The 22,330-nt window shown below is 37.5% G+C and overlaps 1 protein-coding gene across 8 annotated transcripts in view; it reads right to left on the reverse strand.

Annotated features, from left to right (window-relative positions):
* The window catches only part of SDG25 (SET domain protein 25), an 81,808-nt gene extending 70,534 nt beyond the window's left edge, over positions 1-11,274 (reverse strand). For 7 of the 8 annotated variants that reach the window (XM_090019834.1, XM_090019833.1, XM_090019832.1 and 4 more), the window contains exons 1-4: positions 10,940-11,274; positions 1,470-1,705; positions 537-1,278; positions 230-346 (exon numbers count right to left, since the gene is read on the reverse strand). In XM_090019834.1, the coding sequence (XP_089875960.1) occupies positions 230-346; positions 537-1,278; positions 1,470-1,705; positions 10,940-10,990 (1,146 nt within the window). In that variant the 5' untranslated portion in view covers positions 10,991-11,274. Of the gene's footprint in view, positions 1-229; positions 347-536; positions 1,279-1,469; positions 1,788-10,939 lie in introns of all 8 variants that reach the window. The other variant, XM_090019837.1, reaches the window with a different exon arrangement.
* Positions 11,275-22,330: the final 11,056 nt, after the last annotated feature.

Below are 22,330 nucleotides of genomic sequence, written 5' to 3' on the forward strand. Positions count from 1 at the left end.
GGCCTGACATATCTGACTCCTAAAATATGATGCTAATGTAAACAGAGACAGAAGCACAATGCTTGTAAATGTCAAAAGGAGCCAGTCACCAAATCCATACATACTATTTCTCAGATCATACAGAAACATCACAACACCCGCAGCAGCAGCTACTTTCAAATATACATCTTCCTAAGTACCTAACAAACTGAAGGATAGTGGTTTCTGATCTCTAGCTTTAGAGGCTCACCATCAATGAATCCTGAAGATATCCTGTAGAGTGCCAATAATAAAGGTCAGTCAAAGAATACGGTCCATGTCTTCTGCCCTCCCCATCCTGAAGCATCCAACATGTCTCATCAACAGCCTGGAATAAATTTAAGAGGGAAAAGATATCTATAAGAAATATAATCTGGTAAACAGAAGTCATCAGTTAAAATTGATCGAAAAAGAAAAGCAAAAGATATGATCTTTTCCCAATTTTAGAGGAAGAAAATGTTTACACGTATCATATAACAAGGGACTTTGCCATGAAACAGAAGCATTCACAATCTTACCACTGATTGATCATTGATGGATGTTCTCATGACTTCGCTTTCCCTGGAAGCACAATTACTATGCATATGATGTGACTGATGTTCAACCTCAAGGGTTGATTTCACCGAAGAGGATGAATGGGTTTGCACAACAGCAACTTGACATCCTGAATTTGGTCTTGATTGCCCCAAAGAGGCAGAAGCACCATTCATGAGATGTGATTGAAATTCCGACTGTGGAGCTGATTCCACTGAAAAGGAAGCAGTAACAGCAGACCCATTCTGCATACAAGGTATAGGAGCCAGTATGGGAGAAGAAGACTCTCCAATGGGACCAATGCCTTCACCCTGAAATGCAGTTGGCACATTCCCAGCCAAATACTGAGAACCAGAATCCACATGAGTTGGGGGTTGAATAATTGATTTCAACAGTATTGGAGATGCAACACTTCCGCCTACAAGAGGATATATAGGTAGTTCTCCAGGCAAAAAGCCAGTTGACAAGCCTTCATATAGTTGTTCTTGACTGTATGGGCCACACATTTGCCCGCGATCATTAATATACATCCACCCACTTACAGAAACTGTGGGAGAATGTCCAAAGTAGCTCTTTTCCAGAGATCCATCTTCCCATGTAAAAGAAACTTGAGTATTGTTGATGCTATCAGTGGCAGACTTAGAGCTGCTCTCAGCTAAGACAGAGGTACCTACTCTTGTGAATGGGCCGCAGCCAGATGAAGGATCATGAATATCTGCTGGATGCCTGAGGTTGGAGGACCATAAGTTATGAAATGATCACAGATACATATAATTAGTGTACATCAGTTTAAAATGTCAATCCTATCTTGCCTTTCATGTTGAATAAACGAAAGAATTCCTTGTAGAGTGAGAAAAGGTAGAGAAAAAAATAGTCATTGTTTCGTGAGCCTTATACTTGATGTGTAAAAACCTTACCCATGAGGAGAGCACCCGTCTTCGTTCCTATGCACTGATGAATCAACATCATGGATGTCACCTAAGCACATAAATGCTTCTGAGGTTGACTCTTCACCGTCTGACAATAAAAGTCTCTTTTTCGAGCCAAGATGATTATCAATTTTGTATGAACAGCTAACAGCATCATTAGAGTTAGCCTCACAACACGAAAGAGTTGATGCAACCATTTCTCTGAATATCTCATCACATGAGGTCTGAAAGATAATCAGACATAAAAGGAGCATTCTTCAGAAGACTACATACTGAAACAAAGAAAGCCCAGAAAAGAAACTCATGCTGCAAGGAGCTACCAGGCTGAAGTTAGGCAATTATCCAAGAGTAAATGTTTGTTTCATTGAAGCAAAAGACAAGAAAAGGACGACAAAGAAGAAGCGGGTGCAAGAAGCCATGTGTGAAGCATCAAGTGGGTGATTAAGAAATTCTTGGATGTGTGAAATGTTTAAAAAGAATACAAGTAAAAACTATGTGCACATATAAACCCTAGATCTAGCATGCAACTTCAGGAAGAACCGAAAGAGGGCACAGCACAAAGGAGAGGAATATGCAAAGCTTCGTTAACTTCAAAAGAAAGAATAGTTACAGCATATAGGGGATGTCCCCTTTAGCTTGCACAAGAAGATAAAAAAAAATTACTATTGGCCCTATGACTATGTCACAAAAATGCCCCTCTATAATCTTAGTTGTCAAAAGCATTAGTCGGAACTTAGGCGGAAGACCCTTAAATGACTAGCCGAGGCCTAGGCGGGACCAAAAAAATAAAACATCAAGAAAAGCAAAAAATTTACAATAAATAGTTCAATTTAGTAACAAACATATGATTGTAACTGTGGGTGAAGTGCGTAATTCAGTGTAACATGTCGCAAAATTCATTAAATTGCATAATATTGAACATACAACAAAACTTGGGGTACACCATTCGCTTACTCTATATGCATACACATATATATAGATAGAAAGAGAGAGAGAATGAGAATTATTCTGCCACTGTTTCATTAGGTCACTGTTAAGACCCTCCAAAAATCATAGTTTTTAGATATCTTAACCGTTACATGTATTTATGATTATTGTTGAATGGAGGACATGTAATTGATTAAGCATCTTTATGCTCAGATGTGTAATTTAAAGCAATGTTGTTTGTATCATAGTGTATCGTACAATACGTATTGTATCGATGCAAGGGCATGATATGATACGGGTGTGTATCGTACGTGTGTCATATGATACAGGGCCATATCTTAAATTTGGTACCATCAAACTTTAAAAAGGGAAAAACCAGGGTTTTAGTTTTTTGGGTTTTAAAGGACTTTTGAGGGCCGAAACCCTCATTCGTATAGAACAAACTAGAGAGCTTTTCAAGCACCCTAGGAGTTGTAAGACCGTTTTGAGGGCCGGTTTTTGCACTAGAGAGAAGGCGTTTGTGATTTCGTCAAGAGTGCATTTTCACCATTTTATCACCCAACGAAGTGAGTTAAGGAAAAACAAACCTTATTTCTTGCTTTTATTGAATTATTTTGGAAGAAGATGGCTTCAAATGATCCTGCATGGCAATGAGGCACTCGTGAAATGAGTGAAATCAAATTAAAAATTGACTGCAACTACTGTCATACAATTTTTTGGGGTGGTATCTCTCAGTTGAAGCATCATTTAGCCGAGACACGACATAATGATGATGATGATTGATGGTATACTTCTTAAAAACTTGGTTATGTATTGTAATTTGTAATTGTTAAGTATTCATAAACTTGGTTTCTTTGCTTTTTGATGAACCTTCTGGCATGTTAATTGAAGATATTACTATTTTGCATCGTTCTTGTGAGATTTGATGATTGATGATGCGTTATGTAGCTTATAGAGATCTAAATGCTTCGCATGTGATTTTGCATGTGATTTTATGGTTGCATTTTGTGCATTTCATCATTGCTTTGTGTGTTATGATTTTTTAGAATTTTTGCTATTTTTTATTATTTTTATGATTTTTTTAGAATTTTTTATTTTTTTCAAAGTTTACAATTTTTTACAATACGTATCTTATTTTGAGCCTGATCGATACGGGTAAACATACGACACATGCAACCTTGTTTTAAAGAGGTAAAAAAATTATCGGTTAATATTGTACTAAAATTTTATGATAAAATGTTCACAATTTTTACATCAAATCAATTTAAAACAAAGCTTGTTTCTCAATAAATAAATATAGATAAACATATCTAGAGGTTCAAATTGAGCATAAAACACCTAAAACTTTGATATTTGAAGGGTCTTAAAAGTGACGCAAAGAAAAAGGAGATAGAATAAACCCCGTTCTCATATATATACATATATATATGGGTTAATCTAACATTAAACTAGTTGTATTTAACATTAGATGGATTCAACCTTATTAAAAAACTAAAAAATATTAAAAGAATGTATTTTTTTAAATACATGCTTACTTTTATGGTCATTAGGCCTTTTGAACTTGGAGAGAATTAAAAAGTCAAGCACCTTTTCCAAAAAAGTAACTTTATGAAGCTATCAAAGTCGCCTTTTTTTATCTCAAAAAGTAATCATTTATTTTTAAAATTGCCTTCCTTTAAGGGTATTTTAATCATTGTAATAAGGTTGAATTCATCTAATGTTAAAGTTTAAACACAAGTAGTTTAATGTTAGATTAACCCTATATATAGATAGAACATAGTTGCCAGAGACGGGTACAGAATACTGGAATTGGTACGCAAAACCCTAAAAAAATTTGAGTATGCTTTGAATAAAATGAGTTTCTAAAAAATGTTGGTACGAGTTTCTAATAAGCATTGGTACGAGGTTCTAGTACGTGATTTTCTTAACATTGATACGAGTTTCGAATGGAATGGATTAGACCTCATCATTTACCTTGTAAGAATAATAACATCTTATATATTGAGGTAAAAGAAAAGCTAAGAACAAGAGCAAAAGAACTCGCAAGAATCTCCACTATATACTTGGACTCTTGCATATCCAAAACATCATCTAAATGGCAGTTTTTAAAAGTATAAATTTGCCATATTTTTTCCTTTGTTTATCTTATCATCATACATAGCAATAATTTGCTCATCTTTGAAAAATAACTAAAACCTTATTATTAATCTCCCAAGTTTGTCATTGTAGAGAGAGAAAGAGAAAGAGAGAGAGAGAGAGATTTCATGATCAATTTTTTCGGCAAACTTGATTTGCTTCCTTGGCCTTAAAAAAGTAACTTGTTGTCTCTAACATCCATAACGGTGCGGACGGCGGACAATGCTAATTTGTGCATAACACTGCGGACGATGCTAATCTTTCATATACCAAGACATACACAAACTGAACCTCACATATTTTGAACCATTCTTTTTTTAATAAAAATATAATTTTTTGAATCTTGAGAATATAAAAAATTATGAATCATTGGTTTTTTAAGCTCTTCTAATCAGATTAATGATCCAAAAGCTGAATTTTACTAAAGAAACCATGTAGATCGTATCTGTAGGATCAGATTGACAACAAAACCCAAAAAAATGGAAGGATGTGATATTTCAGTTCATGAGACCTTAGTGCAAGGCAGAAAATGGTAACCAAGTATAGCTTCGAATAAGAAATGATTCATGGAACCAATCCATCAACGTCATCTTGATGAAATCAATTCAACACCACCCTTTACTTTCGGAATCATAACTCTCTTTAGCATTCAATACAAGATGGCCCTATGAGAACAACCTTGACCTTGTGCATATCAATATCTAACACTATAAGAGAGAGAGAGAGGTGATACTGCCCTAACCTTCATACAAATCCATATCTAACATTGAGAGAGAGAGAGAGTTTTGTACCTACACCAACAATCTGAGCTATCTTCTTCCTCCTTCCGTCAAGTGCATCATTGAAGGACTCTAAGCCTCCAATCCAACGTTCTTAAGCTTTCTTTTCCTTTCTTTCTTTTTGTGTAGTTGGTTCTAGGATTAGAATCTTAGATAAAAGAGGAAACACAACTTTTTGTTTATTATATTACTATAACATGACAATGATTGTCACCACCATACAAGGAAACTGCATAAGAAACTTGTTTCCCCTACATAAGAAACTTGTTTTCTATGCACTTAGAGATGAGTTTCTTATGCAAGAGAAACCAGTCTCATAGATTTATGGTACGGGAATTTATGGTTTCTGAAACAGATTTCGTACCAGTATCTGATACTGGTACCACTGAAATGTGAAATGCAAGGCCTAGGGGTGTTTCATTGCAACTATGAGATAGATAGATAGATAGATTGATAACTAAAAAAATAGATTTATATATATATATATATATATATATGCATGTGTGTGTGTGTGATCGTGTGTGTGTCAAAAACACAGGAATACATATAAACAAAAAAAAAAGATAAAAAGGGAGAAAAGGGAAGAAGAAAAAAAGAAGAGTGGAGGAGCGAGATGAGGAAGAAGAAGAAAAAAGAAAAAACAAGAAGGGAAAAAAAGAAACAGAAAAAGGGGAAAAGGAAGAGGAAGAAAAAGAAAAGTTGGAGGGGTGAAAGGAGGAAGAAGAAAAAAAAAGGTAAAAAAGAAAAGCAAAAAAAGAAGAAGAAAAGGAGAGAACAAAAAAAGGAAGCTTTTTTTTTTTTTTGGGGGGGGGGGGGGGGGGAGGAGGAGAAAGAAGAAAAATTTTAAAAAAAGAAGGGAGACAAAAAACTAAAAAAAATAACAACCATGTCCATGCAGCTTAGGCGGGGACAACTTAGGCAGCCTAGGTCAAAAAATAAGGCCCTACAGGAGAATATTGTGGGGTAATCCTTTATCTGATCCTTTATTTGCAGTGAGACAAATTTGCTAATTGTGTGAGGGCGACGTGGTTGTTGAACAAACCCAAACTGTCATTCGACTCTATTGGCTTATCAAACCAAACTCTTGGAGCTTGCTTTAAACCATACAAAGCTCTCTTCAACTTGCACACTTTGTCCTCCTTGTCAACCACTCTCTCAGACAACTCCATGTATACTTCTTCTAAATCCCCGTTCAGAAAACATTCTTGACATCTGATTGCCACAAGTCTCACCTAACTGCAGCCACCGCCAAATAAGGTTCAGCAACTAGTGCAAAAGTCTCAGCACAGTCTATCATAAATTGTTAACTATATCCCTTTGACACTAGGCGAGCCTTGTATCTTTCTATTGATTCGCCTGCCTTGGTTTTGATCTTGAATACTCATTTGCATCCGACCACGTTTTTCCCATTTGGTAGCTTTACCAACTCCCAAGCCTTCATTATTTCCCGTGCCTCTAACTCTTTACAAATAACTTCAGGATAGGACTTAGATTCATAATATGATTGAATCGTAGATAAGAATGTTGGTGAGTAGCAGAAAAGGACTCATAATAAACAAAGCGAGAAAGAGGAATCGAAGGACAAGAGCTTCTAAGCACCTGAGGAATAGAAAGAGGAACAAAAGAAGATTCGGGAACTTGCTTTCAAGATTGACCTGGAGAACATTGGGACTTGGCTCAGATAAGACATCGATTTTTCCATGATCACCCTATTCAAGAAAAGACTGGTTACAAACATCTATACACCTTCTACTATAGGTAATCCACTCTTTCTCCTTGCCTTTTTCAAGATTTTCTAGTAAAGGGACAAGAAAGTAGAAAACATACTCAAGACTTTCAGCTTGATGTTCACCTTTATAATATGGCATGTGCTCCAACAACTCTACATGCCTAGAAGTCCAAACTTTCTTTCCCCCACACGATCAAAACATTTATATCCTTTCTACCCCTTTGGATACCCAATAAAGCAACACTTAATTGTTTTTGGTAACTTATCTATACAATGAGGAGGGATAAGAACAAAGCAGGTACTACCAAATACCCTCAACATATCATAGTCAGGCTCTCTTCCAAACAATTTCTTATATGGAAACATCTTTCCAATAATTCATGACAGCATCCTATTTATTAAGTGTGTTGCAACTCCAACAACCTCAACCCAAAACTCCTTAGGCAGTTTACTATTAAACAACAAGGCTCTTGTAGTTTCAAGTATGTGTTTGTTCATCCTTTCAGCAACTCCATTTTGTTCCAATGTGTAGGGTCTTACAACCTCAACCCAAAACTCCTTAGGCAGTTTACTATTAAACAACAAGGCTCTTGTAGTTTCAAGTATGTGTTTGTTCATCCTTTCAGCAACTCCATTTTGTTCCGGTGTATAGGGGCATGACCTTTGATGCACCATTCATTTCTCCATCAAGAAATACTGCAAGTTATGTCTACATACTCCTGTCGAGAGAGCATAACCCTAGGACACAACCTACAACTCTCGCAACACTTGACTTCATTAGACACATCACGAGCACAACTTTCACCCAAAACACTAGAGGACAACATAAAATGCAACCTAGAACTAGACACATGATCAATCCATTGATGCCAAAAGACTGAGAGCTCCAATACTATAGCACTGGCACTATGTATAACTAAGCCTTCAGGATTCTGCTCCAACTGATCAAGAAAATAGAGATGGCATAGCCTGTGCTCAATCCCAATCTTCTTCCTTGACAATCGATCTTGCACAAAGCAACCATTAGGAGTGAACATTGTAAAGAATCAAGGAGTCTTCAATTACGAACCAAGTGTCCACCAATATTCAACTTGAGTGAATAACAAAAGTGTTCTCCAAGGAACACACTCACAAATGCCACAAAGGGAACCACACAAGTGTTCTAAAGAACACTCACAAATCCCACAAAGGGGATACACAACAAGGCACACAATATAAAAATATATATTTTATTCAATGAATAGAATATGACAAAAAGCATATCTATAAAGGGGAGAACACCCCTATTTATACACAAGAGGAGAGTAGAAAAGAGAGAGAGCATTACTAAGTGGGAGAGAATCTCCCAACGGCTAGAATTTCTAGCCGTTGGGGATAAAGTCAAAACAGTTTGACTCTCTCCCAAAATGAAAAAAAAAAAGTAACTTTCAGGCTTTTTAAAGTGCATTGAAGGTGCATTGTACAATACATCGTAAAAATTAAAGATTTATATCAAGGTAGAAATTAGGCTTCACACTCCAACAAAGATGGCATAAGATGATCTGGCATGGCAATGAAGCACTCAAGTAATGGGTGGAATCCTATTGAAAATCGAGTGCAACTATTGCCATAATATTTTTGTTTATGTAATATGAAATTATGAGTCTTGTGGCATGTTCTTAATTGCAAGATATTAAATATTTTGCATTGTTCTTGTGAGATAGTTGATGTTTGATGATGTCTTATGCAGCTCATAGAGACATAAATGCTTCATATGTTATTTTATGGTTGTATTTTGTGTAATTTATCATTGTTTCATGTGATATGATTTTTTTTAGATTTTTTGCTTTTTTTCTGATTTTTATTTATTTTTATGGATTTTTTATTAAAAAATTACAATACAATACAGTGTTACTTTGGGCCCGACCGATACGGGTAACGATACGATACTTACAACCTTGATCAAGACTTCAAAACAGAACAATAGAACACTAAAACAAGGCATTAAAAGTGTGCAAAGCTATCACAGCTACTCCCAAACAGCCTTGTACAGTAAGAAACAATATCAGATATGCCACACCAATAAACTAAGCCCCTACGGACCAGGTATTACATTTCCTGATATTCATAAACCCATGAGTAAACTCCTGTGTGTAACTCTTAACAAAGTCTTCACAACTCCAACAAAAAATCCCCAAATCAACCCAAATCACTTTCAGAAGGCTTCTTACACAAAAACGAATTCAAAAGACCAAAATTCAGTCCCAAACACCAGCCGGTGAGATCAGAGTGAACATATTTAAAGAATCTGGTCACTGTAGATGGAGGCAACCAAAAATCCTTGAAAATCTGAGATTCTTGATTCTTTGGCCTTTTAAAATCTCAATCTACCAAAACCCAACATCAAATCAATGAACCATCAAACTGTTGTGCCCTCTGCTGACATCAGCCAAGCTCTACTCATGATAAACTGATGAAGCTTCCACGGTTCCACCTCTCTAACAATCTGCCCAGCTTCTTCCTCTTGGTGCCTGTAAGGCTTTGATACCATATGTGCATATATAAACCCTAGATCCAACATGCAACTTAAGAAGAAATGAAAGAGGGCACAACACAAAGAAGAGAAATATGCACAGCTTCGTTAACTTCAAAAGAAAGAATTACAACATATAGGGAACGTCCCCTTTAGCTTGCACAAGACGACAAAAATTTCTGACTATGCCCCCCGCCCCCCCTTAAAAAAACAACAAAAACGACAGAACATGACAATTTTTCACATGAAATGAGTTTTTAAGTATTTCTATCAAACTTCTCCATTAAATAAGTAGAATTTATGAATAAAAACATTTCTTTTTACCATAAAGTACAATTCTTTTAACATGAGAATCAAGGAAGTTCATTTTTATATAGGGGCAGGTAAGCTTTCCAAATTTGAGAATCTAGTTTCTCATTAAGTTTTGAAAACGTGTAATTGCGTGCCTCCAAAGTGAGCTTCTTGTGGTAACTATATTTTGATCTCTGAACCCACTCCCTCTATCGATAAGATGGTTTTTCTTTCTCAAGTTTCTGAATGCTGGAGGTTGCGGTAAAAAATACATGCTAGCTACATGATTTACAAAAAGAACCAGATACGTGAATGAACCCGCTTATCCAGAAAAGCAGGATAATCTGGGACATCACATTGTACTTCACTACCGCCATATCTGAGCTCATCGCATTCAAACGGATAGCTGGGTTCATCTAAATAACACCAGACCTGTTCTAACATTTGAGATGGAAAAAGCAAAATAAGCTTCAAACATGTATTGCATCAAGGAACACTAGCCATAGAAACAAAACATGAAGAAACGGCCAGGTAACAGATACATCCCACCACGCACACCTAAAATCTAAGGCAGCAATAATAACGTTTAAGCAGAAAACAACCAAACGTAGCATCAAGACAACAGAATTAGGACACACAAGTATATTCAGAACAAGAGTTGCAAGTTGCCCCGCATTGATTCGTGCAAATCATGAGTTGCTTCATTTTGAAAACAATCAATCGGTTTTTGGAATACGTTCTACTACAGGTGCAGCAAAAGGATCTGTTTTTTCCCCTTTCTGGTATCCGATCGTTGATTCTTCAAGAGAAAAAACGATGGAAGGGAATATCAAAAAACTAGATTTTTATGTAATTAAAACGAGGACCAGATCGCCGATCACATACTATTCCGGGAAAATCTTGATCCATCTCGGCGAGTACAGGTAGGAATCCTCTCATCATCAACTCAAATTACATAACACCTTCCAAAATCCGGACCAAATCATGAGGGACGGAGGGTGGAAATCTCCACCAAGAGTGGTGAGACGAGGCTGCATAAGAATCGAATAGGATCGATCTGTCAAAACGGAAGAAGAAATATTACCGTGGAAGCAACGCCGCGGGAGATCCGTGAGGCGAGGGCGACGTGAGGCATACCGAGCTAAGGAAAGCACATGGATAGATAACTGAGAGATCTACCAGGGAAGGCACCCTCTCATCTTCCGGAAGGGGGAAAAAACAAGAGAAAGGATTGGGGGTCCATCGGGGTCGATTGACCGACCCAATACCCGATAGGGATGGAGCCAGCCAGGAGATGATCTTCAAGAGAGAGAGAACAAAACCAGGAGGAGCGAAGACAAAGGACAGGGTTACGAGGACGACGCTCCAGGCTTTGGTCTCGCGGAGAGAGAGGGCGGCGTGCGTGCGATAACAAGGCACGTTCCGTGGATAGAAGGAAAGCCTTTTTGTTTAGCTTGGGCAATTTCTTGACACAGACCTACTTTTATCTAAAATTTCATATAACGTCATACTTTTCTAAAAATTCCTTATAGTGATATATTTTTTTACAATACTCAAATAAGGACCTGCTTTATGTTTTAACCTACCTTTATTCTCACCTCAATAACCTCAGTTAATATTTAAAAATATCAAATATACCCTTCGACTTTTTCGTCAACTATTTTACTTGAGTTAAATATCTCTAACTACTGTAGTTAAATATACTTATCTTCGATATAACCCCAAATTGGATACATGTTGTTTGAAACCAAGATCTATTTCATAGACTTGGAGCTCTCATTCTTCGGTTATTTGTAAGTTTATAACATTCAAGGGTAAGGCAGTACACGAGCCTAACTTGGATGGGTTCGAACTAGGCTCGTAAAAAAACAGCATGTTCAAGCTCTCTTGAAAAGAAGTTGTACATGATCGGTTAAGCTCGATCCAAGCACCCTCTAGTAAAAGCCAAGTGACCTACCCCATTAGGGTGAAACATTCTTTTTATTAGTTTTATAAAAAAAATTTACATATATACTAAATATGAGACTCCATATACATACGGGACCGAGCTTAATCAGGCTAATCGAGCTTCACTGTTCAAGTTAGACTTGTTTATCTGTATCGAGACTGAATTCTTGTTCAAGCTCTCCTCATTTAACTTTATGAACGACTTTGAACCAAGGTTAAACGGGTCAAGCTCGAGCTAGCTAGACTTGTTGTGCAGCCCTATTGAAGGATAGGTGAATGCAAGTTCATAACAAGTAGAAAGGGCAATAACATTTATTTTGAATAAAGATAAAATAAGAATTTTAAAACATGAGTCCTTGGAATATGTTTACAGGGAACCCTATTTACCGATTAAACCATTGAGACCTATCTCATCAACTCGGATAGGATGGCCATCATTTTATTAGGGTACCCGACATTAGGGTTCCTCTCACGGTTTTGAGACTCTCTCTCTTTGCACTCCCAAACCCTCTCTCTCTCTCTCTCTCTCTCTCTCTCTCTCTCTCTCTCTCTATATATATATATATATATATATATATATATATATATATATATACCAAGCCCTTGCCCCCATCAGCTGACCCTCTCTCCGACCACCATCCAAGTCAACCCTCTCTCTCTCTAGCCACCTCCATCCCCAGCCCTCACTCTCTCAACTGAGCTCCCTTTCTCTCACTCACTCACCCTTTCATGATGAGTATCCGAATTTTGTCAAATGCATCAAAGGATGGCCCATAATTCTCAATTTGTGATGTTTACCTTTTTAAGGGACTGGGAAAGGATGAGCAATTCAATTGAAGTCATAGTATATGACAAAAAGGAAAAAAAGAAGAGTAAAAACCAAGAAAAAGTTAGGACCACCTTGATTCTTCCCTGGAGAAAACATAAATCCTGAAGTTATCACAGAGGACACTGCCAAATTTTTAGAAGAGACGGGGCTGGAAGGTCTTACTTTTTTTATTTTAGGATATCAGTCTTCAGGATGACATGATAGCCACAATCCTTCTAAATGAGCAGAGAAAATTAGACTCTCCTGCTACATAGTCCAATCCAAAAGATTCAAGCGCAATCCCAATATATTTAGAAGTAACTCTCTTCACAAAAAAGAGCAGGACTCGTTCAATAATGGCTAAACTCAGTTAGAGAAGATTTTGAGAAAGATGTCTCATTCAGCTTGGGAACATTATTATCAGAAGTGATTGCAGTTTTTCACCCTAGCAGAGTTTCGCAGAGAAACATCTCCACCACCTATCAGAGGATAATACTTCGAAGTAGCCATTAAAATCTACTGCCGCTAGAGAGGATGTTCAAAGTGGATGAACAATCCAGACAAAAGGCATTTGGCATAAATTGAATATTGGCACTAGGAAAGTAAATTAAAAGAAGAGTATTGGGCTAAACCTGTAGATAGTTGTTGGGAGTTTTGTCTATGGGAAAGGTTTTATCAATTATATGTTGAACATGAAAATCCCATTCCAAATCCCCCGCTCCCTCAGCAAACAACATAACATGTCATAGCCTTGATAAGATCCATAGTGAATTTCCCCAATCCAAAAGAAAATGATCGAGTTAGATGAAGAACCATATCCACTAGAGTATGTCTTAGCTTTACTTGCACCCGCGACGGAATTCCTCACCTCGAAGAAAGAGAACAAGGAACCATGTTCCATGAGTTTCATTATGACAATTTTGGGACCCCCTTGTGTAAAGGACATCCAAAATTTCGAACTATCCAATCCAGAAGAAACTCAGGAATCACGGCCAGATAAAGAATCTAATTTTGAAGATTAGTATGATGGCTCAAATTATTCCATTTCACTAACCCAAGTTGAGATCTTCTTAGTCAGATGTAAAAATTGGGCCAGACAATTCAATTTGAAAAATGAGGTAAAAGCCATATTCCACAGTTGGACCAAGTGGATATGAGAAGACTTCTGCCACGAGTCTCCCGAAACAACCTAGGAAGAATATTTCCAATAGTGCATCAACCAATTGGTTGGTCCAGGAACAAAATCCGCTAGTGGCTCCCAAGAAAAAAAAAATGAAATGCAACCCAAAGTCAAAAGATCCCAAGGGCATTGGGTTGCACTCATTGGACCAATCACCCAGGACACCAGGCCTTAATAGAAGTAGTATATACTCAATGGGAAAAACAAATTCGAAACCAATTTAACAATGATCTCAGAGCTATATAATGGTAATCATACCTAGATTGTGCACTTAAAGGTCTAGAACTGGCTGCATATGAAGAAATGAGGTGAAAATGTTAGAAACAACTCAACTTGTCACAAAAAATAGATCACTAGACTTGGAAAGCTCAAGCTTGATTTGGTAGCTCAGCAAATATCAAATGAAGTTGGACCTAGCATCAGATCAGAGATCGAAACTTTTGTTGTTAATCTTGGCTACACTCAGTGTAAGACGATCCAACTATGTGAGGCCCACTAAAGAGGTTGACCTTCCCTCTTAAAGAGGCCTACATGGACGTGGAAGGGTGATTATGAGGGGTTCTAGGTAAAGCTTTTATATCTCTCCCTTGAGCTTATATATAGAGGCTCCTTTGTAGTTCAAATCATATATGAAAACCAGATTAGAAGTTAAAGTTTCTCTCTCTCTCTCTCTCTCTCTCAGCCCCTAGGCCTTCATCACCTTTACCCCTAGCCCCTAGCCCCTCGTCTATTCTCAAGTAAGCTCCCTCCTTTAGCTTAGGCTTCTTGTACCTCAACCCGGTGGGACTTGGTGCAAGCCTAAGTCTAGACATTGCAACAACATCAAGCAATTCGGTGGAACCAACCCATGTTTGCCACTCGTGGACCCTTAGACGACCCTTAAAGCCAACCTCCCAAAAATCCTGGTAAGTCAGAAAAGCCCAAGTCATAACCCATAACTCGATCTTACCTTCCCTAGACCCATTAACTTAGCTACAAGTTCAACATTTTGTTATTGTGATTTGCGAATTATGAGCCACCTTTATCTGAACGTTTCTCTCAAACCTCACTTAGTCCAAGCCTGCACATTTAACCCTAAACTAACCTCATGCTTTTAGGCTACTCATAAAAAATCAGATCCAAACTCATTCATAGTGCAGAGAAATAAATCTGACACGTAATCTGCTTTTACAAAATCTCAATTGAAAACCAATCTAGATCCAAATCCATTTTTTGTGTTTCCATAATTTTATCTCATTGACCTTAAAGTCTTTAAATCCCAAATTTTAACACAACCTTAAAGTCTCTAAACCCCAATTTTTAACACAACCTTAAAGTCTTTGAACCCCAAAATCCCAAAACTTTCAATAATTTTATCTCCCAAACCACATATCCCAAATTCTCCAAATTTCTACCCAAATTATCTAATGTGTCTCAAAGGTCTTCCTAAATTTACAACATTTTATTTGTTGTAAATTGGAAGAACCAAATTTTTTACTAAACCATGTCAAAACCCAAACCGAACCTAAACATGCTTTAGCCTACCTGAACTAACCTAGACCTAAGTTCAAACCCAAACCTACTCGTGGGCCCAAAAACATATAAACTTCGTATTAGAGCGAATGATCCTCATTCCTTTGAAGTTCCAAAAATGAATCTCACTTTTGATAGCCAAACCACCAACCAGTTCACTAAGAAAAAGCTCAACACTAAGTGCAGTGTTGTTTAAAAGCGCTTGATGGAAAAGTGTGACTGTTGTGGCAAACATTTAACTCATATTGGACGTCCTGCAACAAATGCAAGCCAAATTTTCAACATGTGAACCAGCCTCGTTGCCACCACCCATGGACAAAATCGATGAGAAAAACATGGCCATCATTCTCTAGGTCAACATGGTTCCCAAAGAACTGCTAGAAGAGGTGCAAGTGGACTCGAGCACAACAAGGTGTTTCACTTCAGCAAGCAGAACAAACTCTTCTTTTCTCTCTCCCAAACTCTTTTGATAAAGTGTATGATGTAAAAAAGCAATGTATAAGCCTAATGAATTTTCATGAAAGTACTTTAGGGAGTGCCTTAGAATGACCCAATAGCGAAGAATTAAAGTGGGGCCAATGGCACGAGCATTGTCTTAGACACCAACTAGGGTCACCTTCGAAAAGGAACTCCTAAGGGAGTTTAGAACCTCGATGTGGGAAGACCCATGTGTAGTACCCTAAAAAAATTTGTGTTTCAGGCTGGACGAACCAGTGTTGAAATCAGAAAAAGGTCTCATTGGGAATATGGAGTTTGCAGTGGATGAATACTCTAATCAAAATCCGATAAAGTCTAATGGATCGAACATATAGTATTTTTCCTTGAAATTTGTGAGTTGGGTATCCTAGGGTTTGTACCCTAGTTGATATGGTGGGGGAGAGGTTGGAGGTTCTCCATTGTGATGAATGACGAGATACAGTTGAAAATGGGGCTAAACAGCTAATTCAGGTGATGTGGTTTAGGCTCGGTTGACAAATCAGAGGTGGTTCAAGGTCTAGAACTTATAGGACCTGTTCTAGGGGCTCTATGGGGGTCTAAGAACGAGGATAAAGGTTCGAGACATATGTTGGACAAAAGGGAGAAGCTGCAAGTGGTTAGGGGAGCTCAGTTTAAGTGAAACAGTCAAATCGGATACGCAGTAAAGTTTGATTTTGGTTTTCAGGTTTCAGAAATTAGAAAAAGTGATTCTAAGTCTATGGGTGGTTCTAGAAGTACCTGGGAAGTCTGTATCAAGCTGAGGTGGTGTCTCCCACATTCTATAACTTTGGCATGTTGATGTCAGTTTTTATAAAATGATTTTTGAAAAGATTTTTAATTGAAAGCACGTGAAAGCCAGACACCAAAAATGAAAATCGGCTCGCATGAGTGGTGGAGTCCGGGTCGATCTCAGGGAACGGGAATACGTGTATTCAAACACGCAACTAAACTATGCTTTATTGCCCGAAATGAAAAAGTACGAGAAAATAAAACTACTTAGCTATTACATCAAATGTTTACCCTACGCAGAGGGTTTAAAATGATTTTATTACAAACCAAGAATTAAATGAAATTCAAATTTTAATTCTAAAAGAAAAGTAAAAGTGTCTTCTGCGCTCGTGCCTTGTGTCTCGTGTTAGACGTGCACCATCATGTATATCGATCGCTTGCCTTCACTCTGTGCTTTCCTGCAAAACATGAACACACAAAGCAGAAAGACAAAACAAATAGTGCTATACTAAAAATACTGTAAAAAGGTACGAAATGAAAGAATGCAATACGTAAAAGTCAAAATGACTAAAATACCTAAAATTTCCTAAAATGTATAAAATGCTATGCCTAAAATAGAACTAAATGCAATACACCCGCGTGCAAATTAATTTTGCTCATGCATAGAACTAAATGCAATACGTAAAATAGAACTAAAATGCAATGCTTGAACTACGAAATGAACAGTATCGTAAAAAAAAACTAAAATTTTGCCATAAACACGCTTTAAAAACAAGTCGTGAAAATGAACTTTAAACACACTGTCATGAAAAAGTTCACGACGAATAGAAACTGTCGTGAAAATGCTCAAGTGAAGTGAATGGTGCTCAGTCGTGAAGATACTCAGGTAAATTGGATTTCAGTAGATGATTCCGACTGAAGATGATGACCGAAGAATGATCGGAGGATGCAGAGATGCCGACAAATGCAATGGAATTCAGTTGATGCAGAGATGTCGGCAAATGCAATGGAATTCGACTGATGCAGAGATGCCAGCAATTTCAATGGAATCCGGTTGATGCAAGAATCTGACCGACCTGCGTTCACAGCAGCAACAAGGGGATTCTGACAGGCTTGCTTCACAACTGATCTGATTTGCAGCTTTTGGTTGACAGAGAACTTCTAGCAGAGATCAATGAACCAGATTGGCCAGATCAAAATGACACGGTTGATTCACAGATTATGTTCTCATTGAGTCAGATCAGAATTCACTGTGAAATCGATGATGTCACAATGATTCCAATCTGATCTCACGGCAAAAATGAATTGTGGATGTTGGATGCTGCTAAATGATGAATGACGACTCATGGTAGATGCAAATGTATGTAGAAAAATCAAAACAGCAAATATGTAATGAGATGCACGATGAAGCAAAAATTCATGTTATGATATGCTTGATCTACAGAAAATCAAAAGAAAAAATGCATAAAATGAGAAGGGAAGATAAGAGAAAAGAAGAAGAAAGGGGAAGATCTTACTGATTTGGGTTGAGAAGAGAGGTGGACTCCATCCTTTGCGCCGCCACCGGTGTGCAATTTTCCACCGGAGAAGAGAGAAAAGAGAAGGAAAGAGAAGAATAGAGAAAGAGGGAAGAGGAAGAAGAAAGAAGGGATAAGAAATCAGTGGAGAGGAAGGGGAAGAAAAGAGGGCAGCTGCGTAGAGGAGGAGACCCTTTCTCCTATCCTTTATGTTGGTTTTTAAAGGCAAAATGGGAGTTGACTGTGGTAAAATTACCACCACTCTAAAAATTCTCAAAAAATTCTAAAACTACCCTACTAACAAGAACTTATTTACAAAATGCCACTATTTCTCTACACTTTTGTAAAACTACAACTAAATCTATTCTAAATGTATTATTTTTTTTGAACTTAACCTACTAAATTAATTACAATTAATAGCCTTTAGACTAAATTCCAAAATAAAACTAATTTTTTAAGCACTTTCTAAATTTTATCCTTTTTTGCACATTTTCTCGAAACTAACACAAACTTGGGTTTTTAATACATTTTTTTTATGAAATCATGCATAGTTTAATATGAATTAAACCCTAAAATATATGCATGATCAAATACCCTCATGCTTATCTTTTGCTAGTCCTCGAGCAAACTAGAAAAATGCAAAAAATACAAACTATCACTAACTCACTTTCGTAGGAATCACGGTTGCATTTAGCTCATGCAACAAACCCTTTTAGCCCCTCGGTTACCCCAGTGGATGAGTGAGGTCTCGTGAGGGTTTGCAGTGATGCTACCCACAAACATCTTTGTCATGTATGCATAATATCACATATCTCATAAGTAGTAGGTAATTAAAGACTTTGTTTTTACAAATATTTTCTGTTATTACATAATCAAAACATAATTAGAGTCTTTTATATACCACCACAGAATAAAAAGAATTTCTTTCACTTTTCTAAATATCATAATTATTTATGTTTTATTCTTGAAAAATCAAATAAAAACAAGTTATTATTTATTCATCCTCACTTCTATGTTTTCTGCACAGATTTTCTCAATCATACTTCTAAGCAGTGAACTCTTTCTTTTTAAGCTCTTTTCTATTTCTTGATTTTCATTTTTTCACACTTTTTGCACACTCTTTTTATTTTATGACTTGCGTATGGTATGCTTTTATGCTATGTGCAATGCCAACATCTTTTATACTTTCTATAAGAACAATATAGGTCAAAGATATTGACTAGGACACAAAAGTGACTTCCTTTGTTCACCTTTTCGATATGAGATTCAAATACTTCAACTTGTGTCTGCTCTCAACTATTAGGGATCATGAAGACTTACACTCTCTTTTTCGAAATGAAACTCAAACGCTTCAACTTGCGTCTGAGTCCAACTACTAAAGATTGTGAAATATATCCAAACAACCTAACACATGCTCTTTTACACTTATGAGCTCATTTTTGTACTTTTGTTCATTTGCTTAGTTTTTCAAAAATAAACTGTGTATATTCATATTTGTGATTCAAAATAAACTCTAACATGCATCTATCATCATTTCTTTGAAATCCACATAAACAACCACGATTTCTAGATTCATGTCAGAAAAAAAAATTGTGGGGCTTAAAAATCCTCTAAAAACATTAGATTTTGAATAACATTCATATAAGTTAAAACTCTTTCTTTAAAGACCTACTTTTCATGAAAAATGTGTAAACATGTGCAAGTATGTAGACACAAATATAAGGGTGTGCAAACTACACCCTCCCTCATACTTGAATCATACTGTTCCAATGGCACTCCCCCATGCTTATATGAAGCTAAGTAAATGCATATGAGACACAATAAATGAGGGGGAAAAGTAAAAACAACTTGACATGAAATATGAATTCACGTCCTACGACTACACAGAATGCAATGCGTACATAACATGACATAAAACTCATGAATGAGAATAAAAATACAACCTAAGAAAATCTACAATTCCTAAAGGCAAATCTAATAATATAAAAATATATAGACTGCCTCCCATAAAGCGCTAAGTTTCACATCCCCAGCCAAACGGATCTTTAGAAAATCCCTCATCGTCCATGAGATAAATGGACATGATGTCATGCTTAATCGGGCTCTCTGAGAAAAAGAGTATCATATGTGACATTGCGCACTATGTTTTCGCCCACTCTACCCCTAAAAGTAATATCATGACTCTCAATACTGGATGACAGGAGGTTAGTCTCCTCTTGGAGACTACTCTCAAAAGGAGAGTCAATGATCGATCGACTATCAATGTATGAAACATCAAGCAAGGGATGGATGTGATCCTACTTGACTAGGTCAAACATCTTTTGCATGCGCGCCTTTTGCTTGCTAAAAGCAATCGGTTGTCTTAAGGCCTGGGAAATAAATGATGACGATACAAGTTGCGGGCCTTGCCCCTTCTCCTGGGGCCTAATGGAGGAGATTGACTGGTCAATAGGTATGAAAATGTGCTCATCAGTCGAGTCCTGAATGGGGTGAGAAGCCTTCCCACTTCGAAGGGATGTAACAGAGTTGACCTGCTCATGGTGTGAATCTGTGGGGTGTAAGCCAAATGACATGGGATCCTTTCCCTTTGGATTGACAATAGGCTGACTAGGTAGGCTCTCTTTATTGCGCCTGCTTAAGGCCTCAACCAACTGTCTCATTTGAGTCTCTAGCTTGGTTATCGACTATGTGTTGGAATAAAGAGTGACCTTAATATCAGAAAAGGCCTCTAACATCTTCTCCTGAAATAATGTGCTCGATGTGGGCTCTTGAGGAGAAGGCAAACTAAACTGGGGGTGGACCTGTGGAAATATGGGATGCGAGTAACCTTGTGAAAAGTTACTTTGTTTATGCTGTGTTTAGGAGGGTTGATGGAGTGGGTCAAAATTGGGGAGGTTTTGTCATCCTAGGTTATATATAGGTGAAAAAAGATCATGCACGGGTCTAGCGAAACCTTGAACAACCTTCATCTGCTCCTGAATGAATTCAGGATATAGCAGTGCTACCGGACACTCGAAAACAAAGTGTGCACTGCTAGCGCATAGCTCGCAAACTTTTCCTACTGGAATTCTCGAAGATAAATTGGCTAGGAATTGATCTAACTTCCTAGTCAACAGGCCAACTTTGGTTTGCAATTCGCGCTCGGACCATGCTTCAGAAATCTCAACTTTCTTAGGACCACTAGGCAGAGATGTGGTCCTTTCGAGCCATGAAGACAAGGCATGATGCATGGCGTTCTCACTCAAGGTCTCAAATAAAGACCACGCCTCATCCTCACTCTTGAGCATGAAAGTACCCCCACATGATGAATCAATCATTTGCATGTCCTTCTTGGTTAGGCCATCATAAAAATACTGCACCAGTTGCCAACGAAGCACCTGGTGGTGGGGGCACTTGCGAAGAAGATCTTTCATCTTCTCCCAAATTTCGTAAAATTGTTCTCCCTTAATATGAGAAAAACTAGTTATGGCTTTATGAAAATGATTTGTCTTACCAATTGGGAAGTACTTTTTAATGAACTCGCACTACATTCTTTTCCAAGTGGTAATCTGAATCGTATCGAGGCCCTCTAGCCAATGCTTGGCTTTATCTTTGAGGGAGAACGAAAACAATGTCAACCTCAATGCATCATCTCCAAAATTGTTGATACGCACTGTGGAGTAGATCTCAATGAATTCGTCGAGATGATGGTATGGGTCTTCGTTGCTAAGGCCATAAAACGATGGTAACATTTGAATGTTGTTGGCCTTTATCTCAAACTAGTTCGCTCTCATATCAGGTCTTGTGATACAGAAGACAAGAGTGTATTGATTGGGCATGAAATACTCTCTAAGAGAATGAATCAAAGGTTGATCGTCAACCATGGTGATGGGACGAGGGGATCTCCTAATGAGAGACTTAGGATCCTCAATAGGCTCAACTAGCTCAGGGTCGAGCGATCGTCACCCTTGCATGCACCAAACGAGTAGACCGATGTGGCAATCATCTTAAATTTGAGTTTTCTACCTAACTAACATGCTAAGCGGCCAAACCGCGCAAACCACAAAGCGAGTAAAATAAAATAAAAACAAAAGTAGAAAGCGAAAAACAGACAAACACCACGCACTTGCACTCAGCAAAGAATTTGCGAAAAAGCAAACTAAAAGCACGATACTAATCGTGCACACTCACCTCTAAGGGTATCCTAATAAGTGGGATGTGTAGAAAAAGTAAACTGGTCTCTACATTGTGCAAATACGTGGTTCTAATCCTAAATACGAAAAACAAACTAAACAATCCGAATTAATTAACAAGAATGTAAACTAA

This window comes from Nuphar pumila, chromosome 10, assembly GCF_984573655.1.
Source record: "Nuphar pumila chromosome 10, dmNupPumi1.hap1.1, whole genome shotgun sequence".
Lineage (NCBI taxonomy): Eukaryota > Viridiplantae > Streptophyta > Magnoliopsida > Nymphaeales > Nymphaeaceae > Nuphar > Nuphar pumila.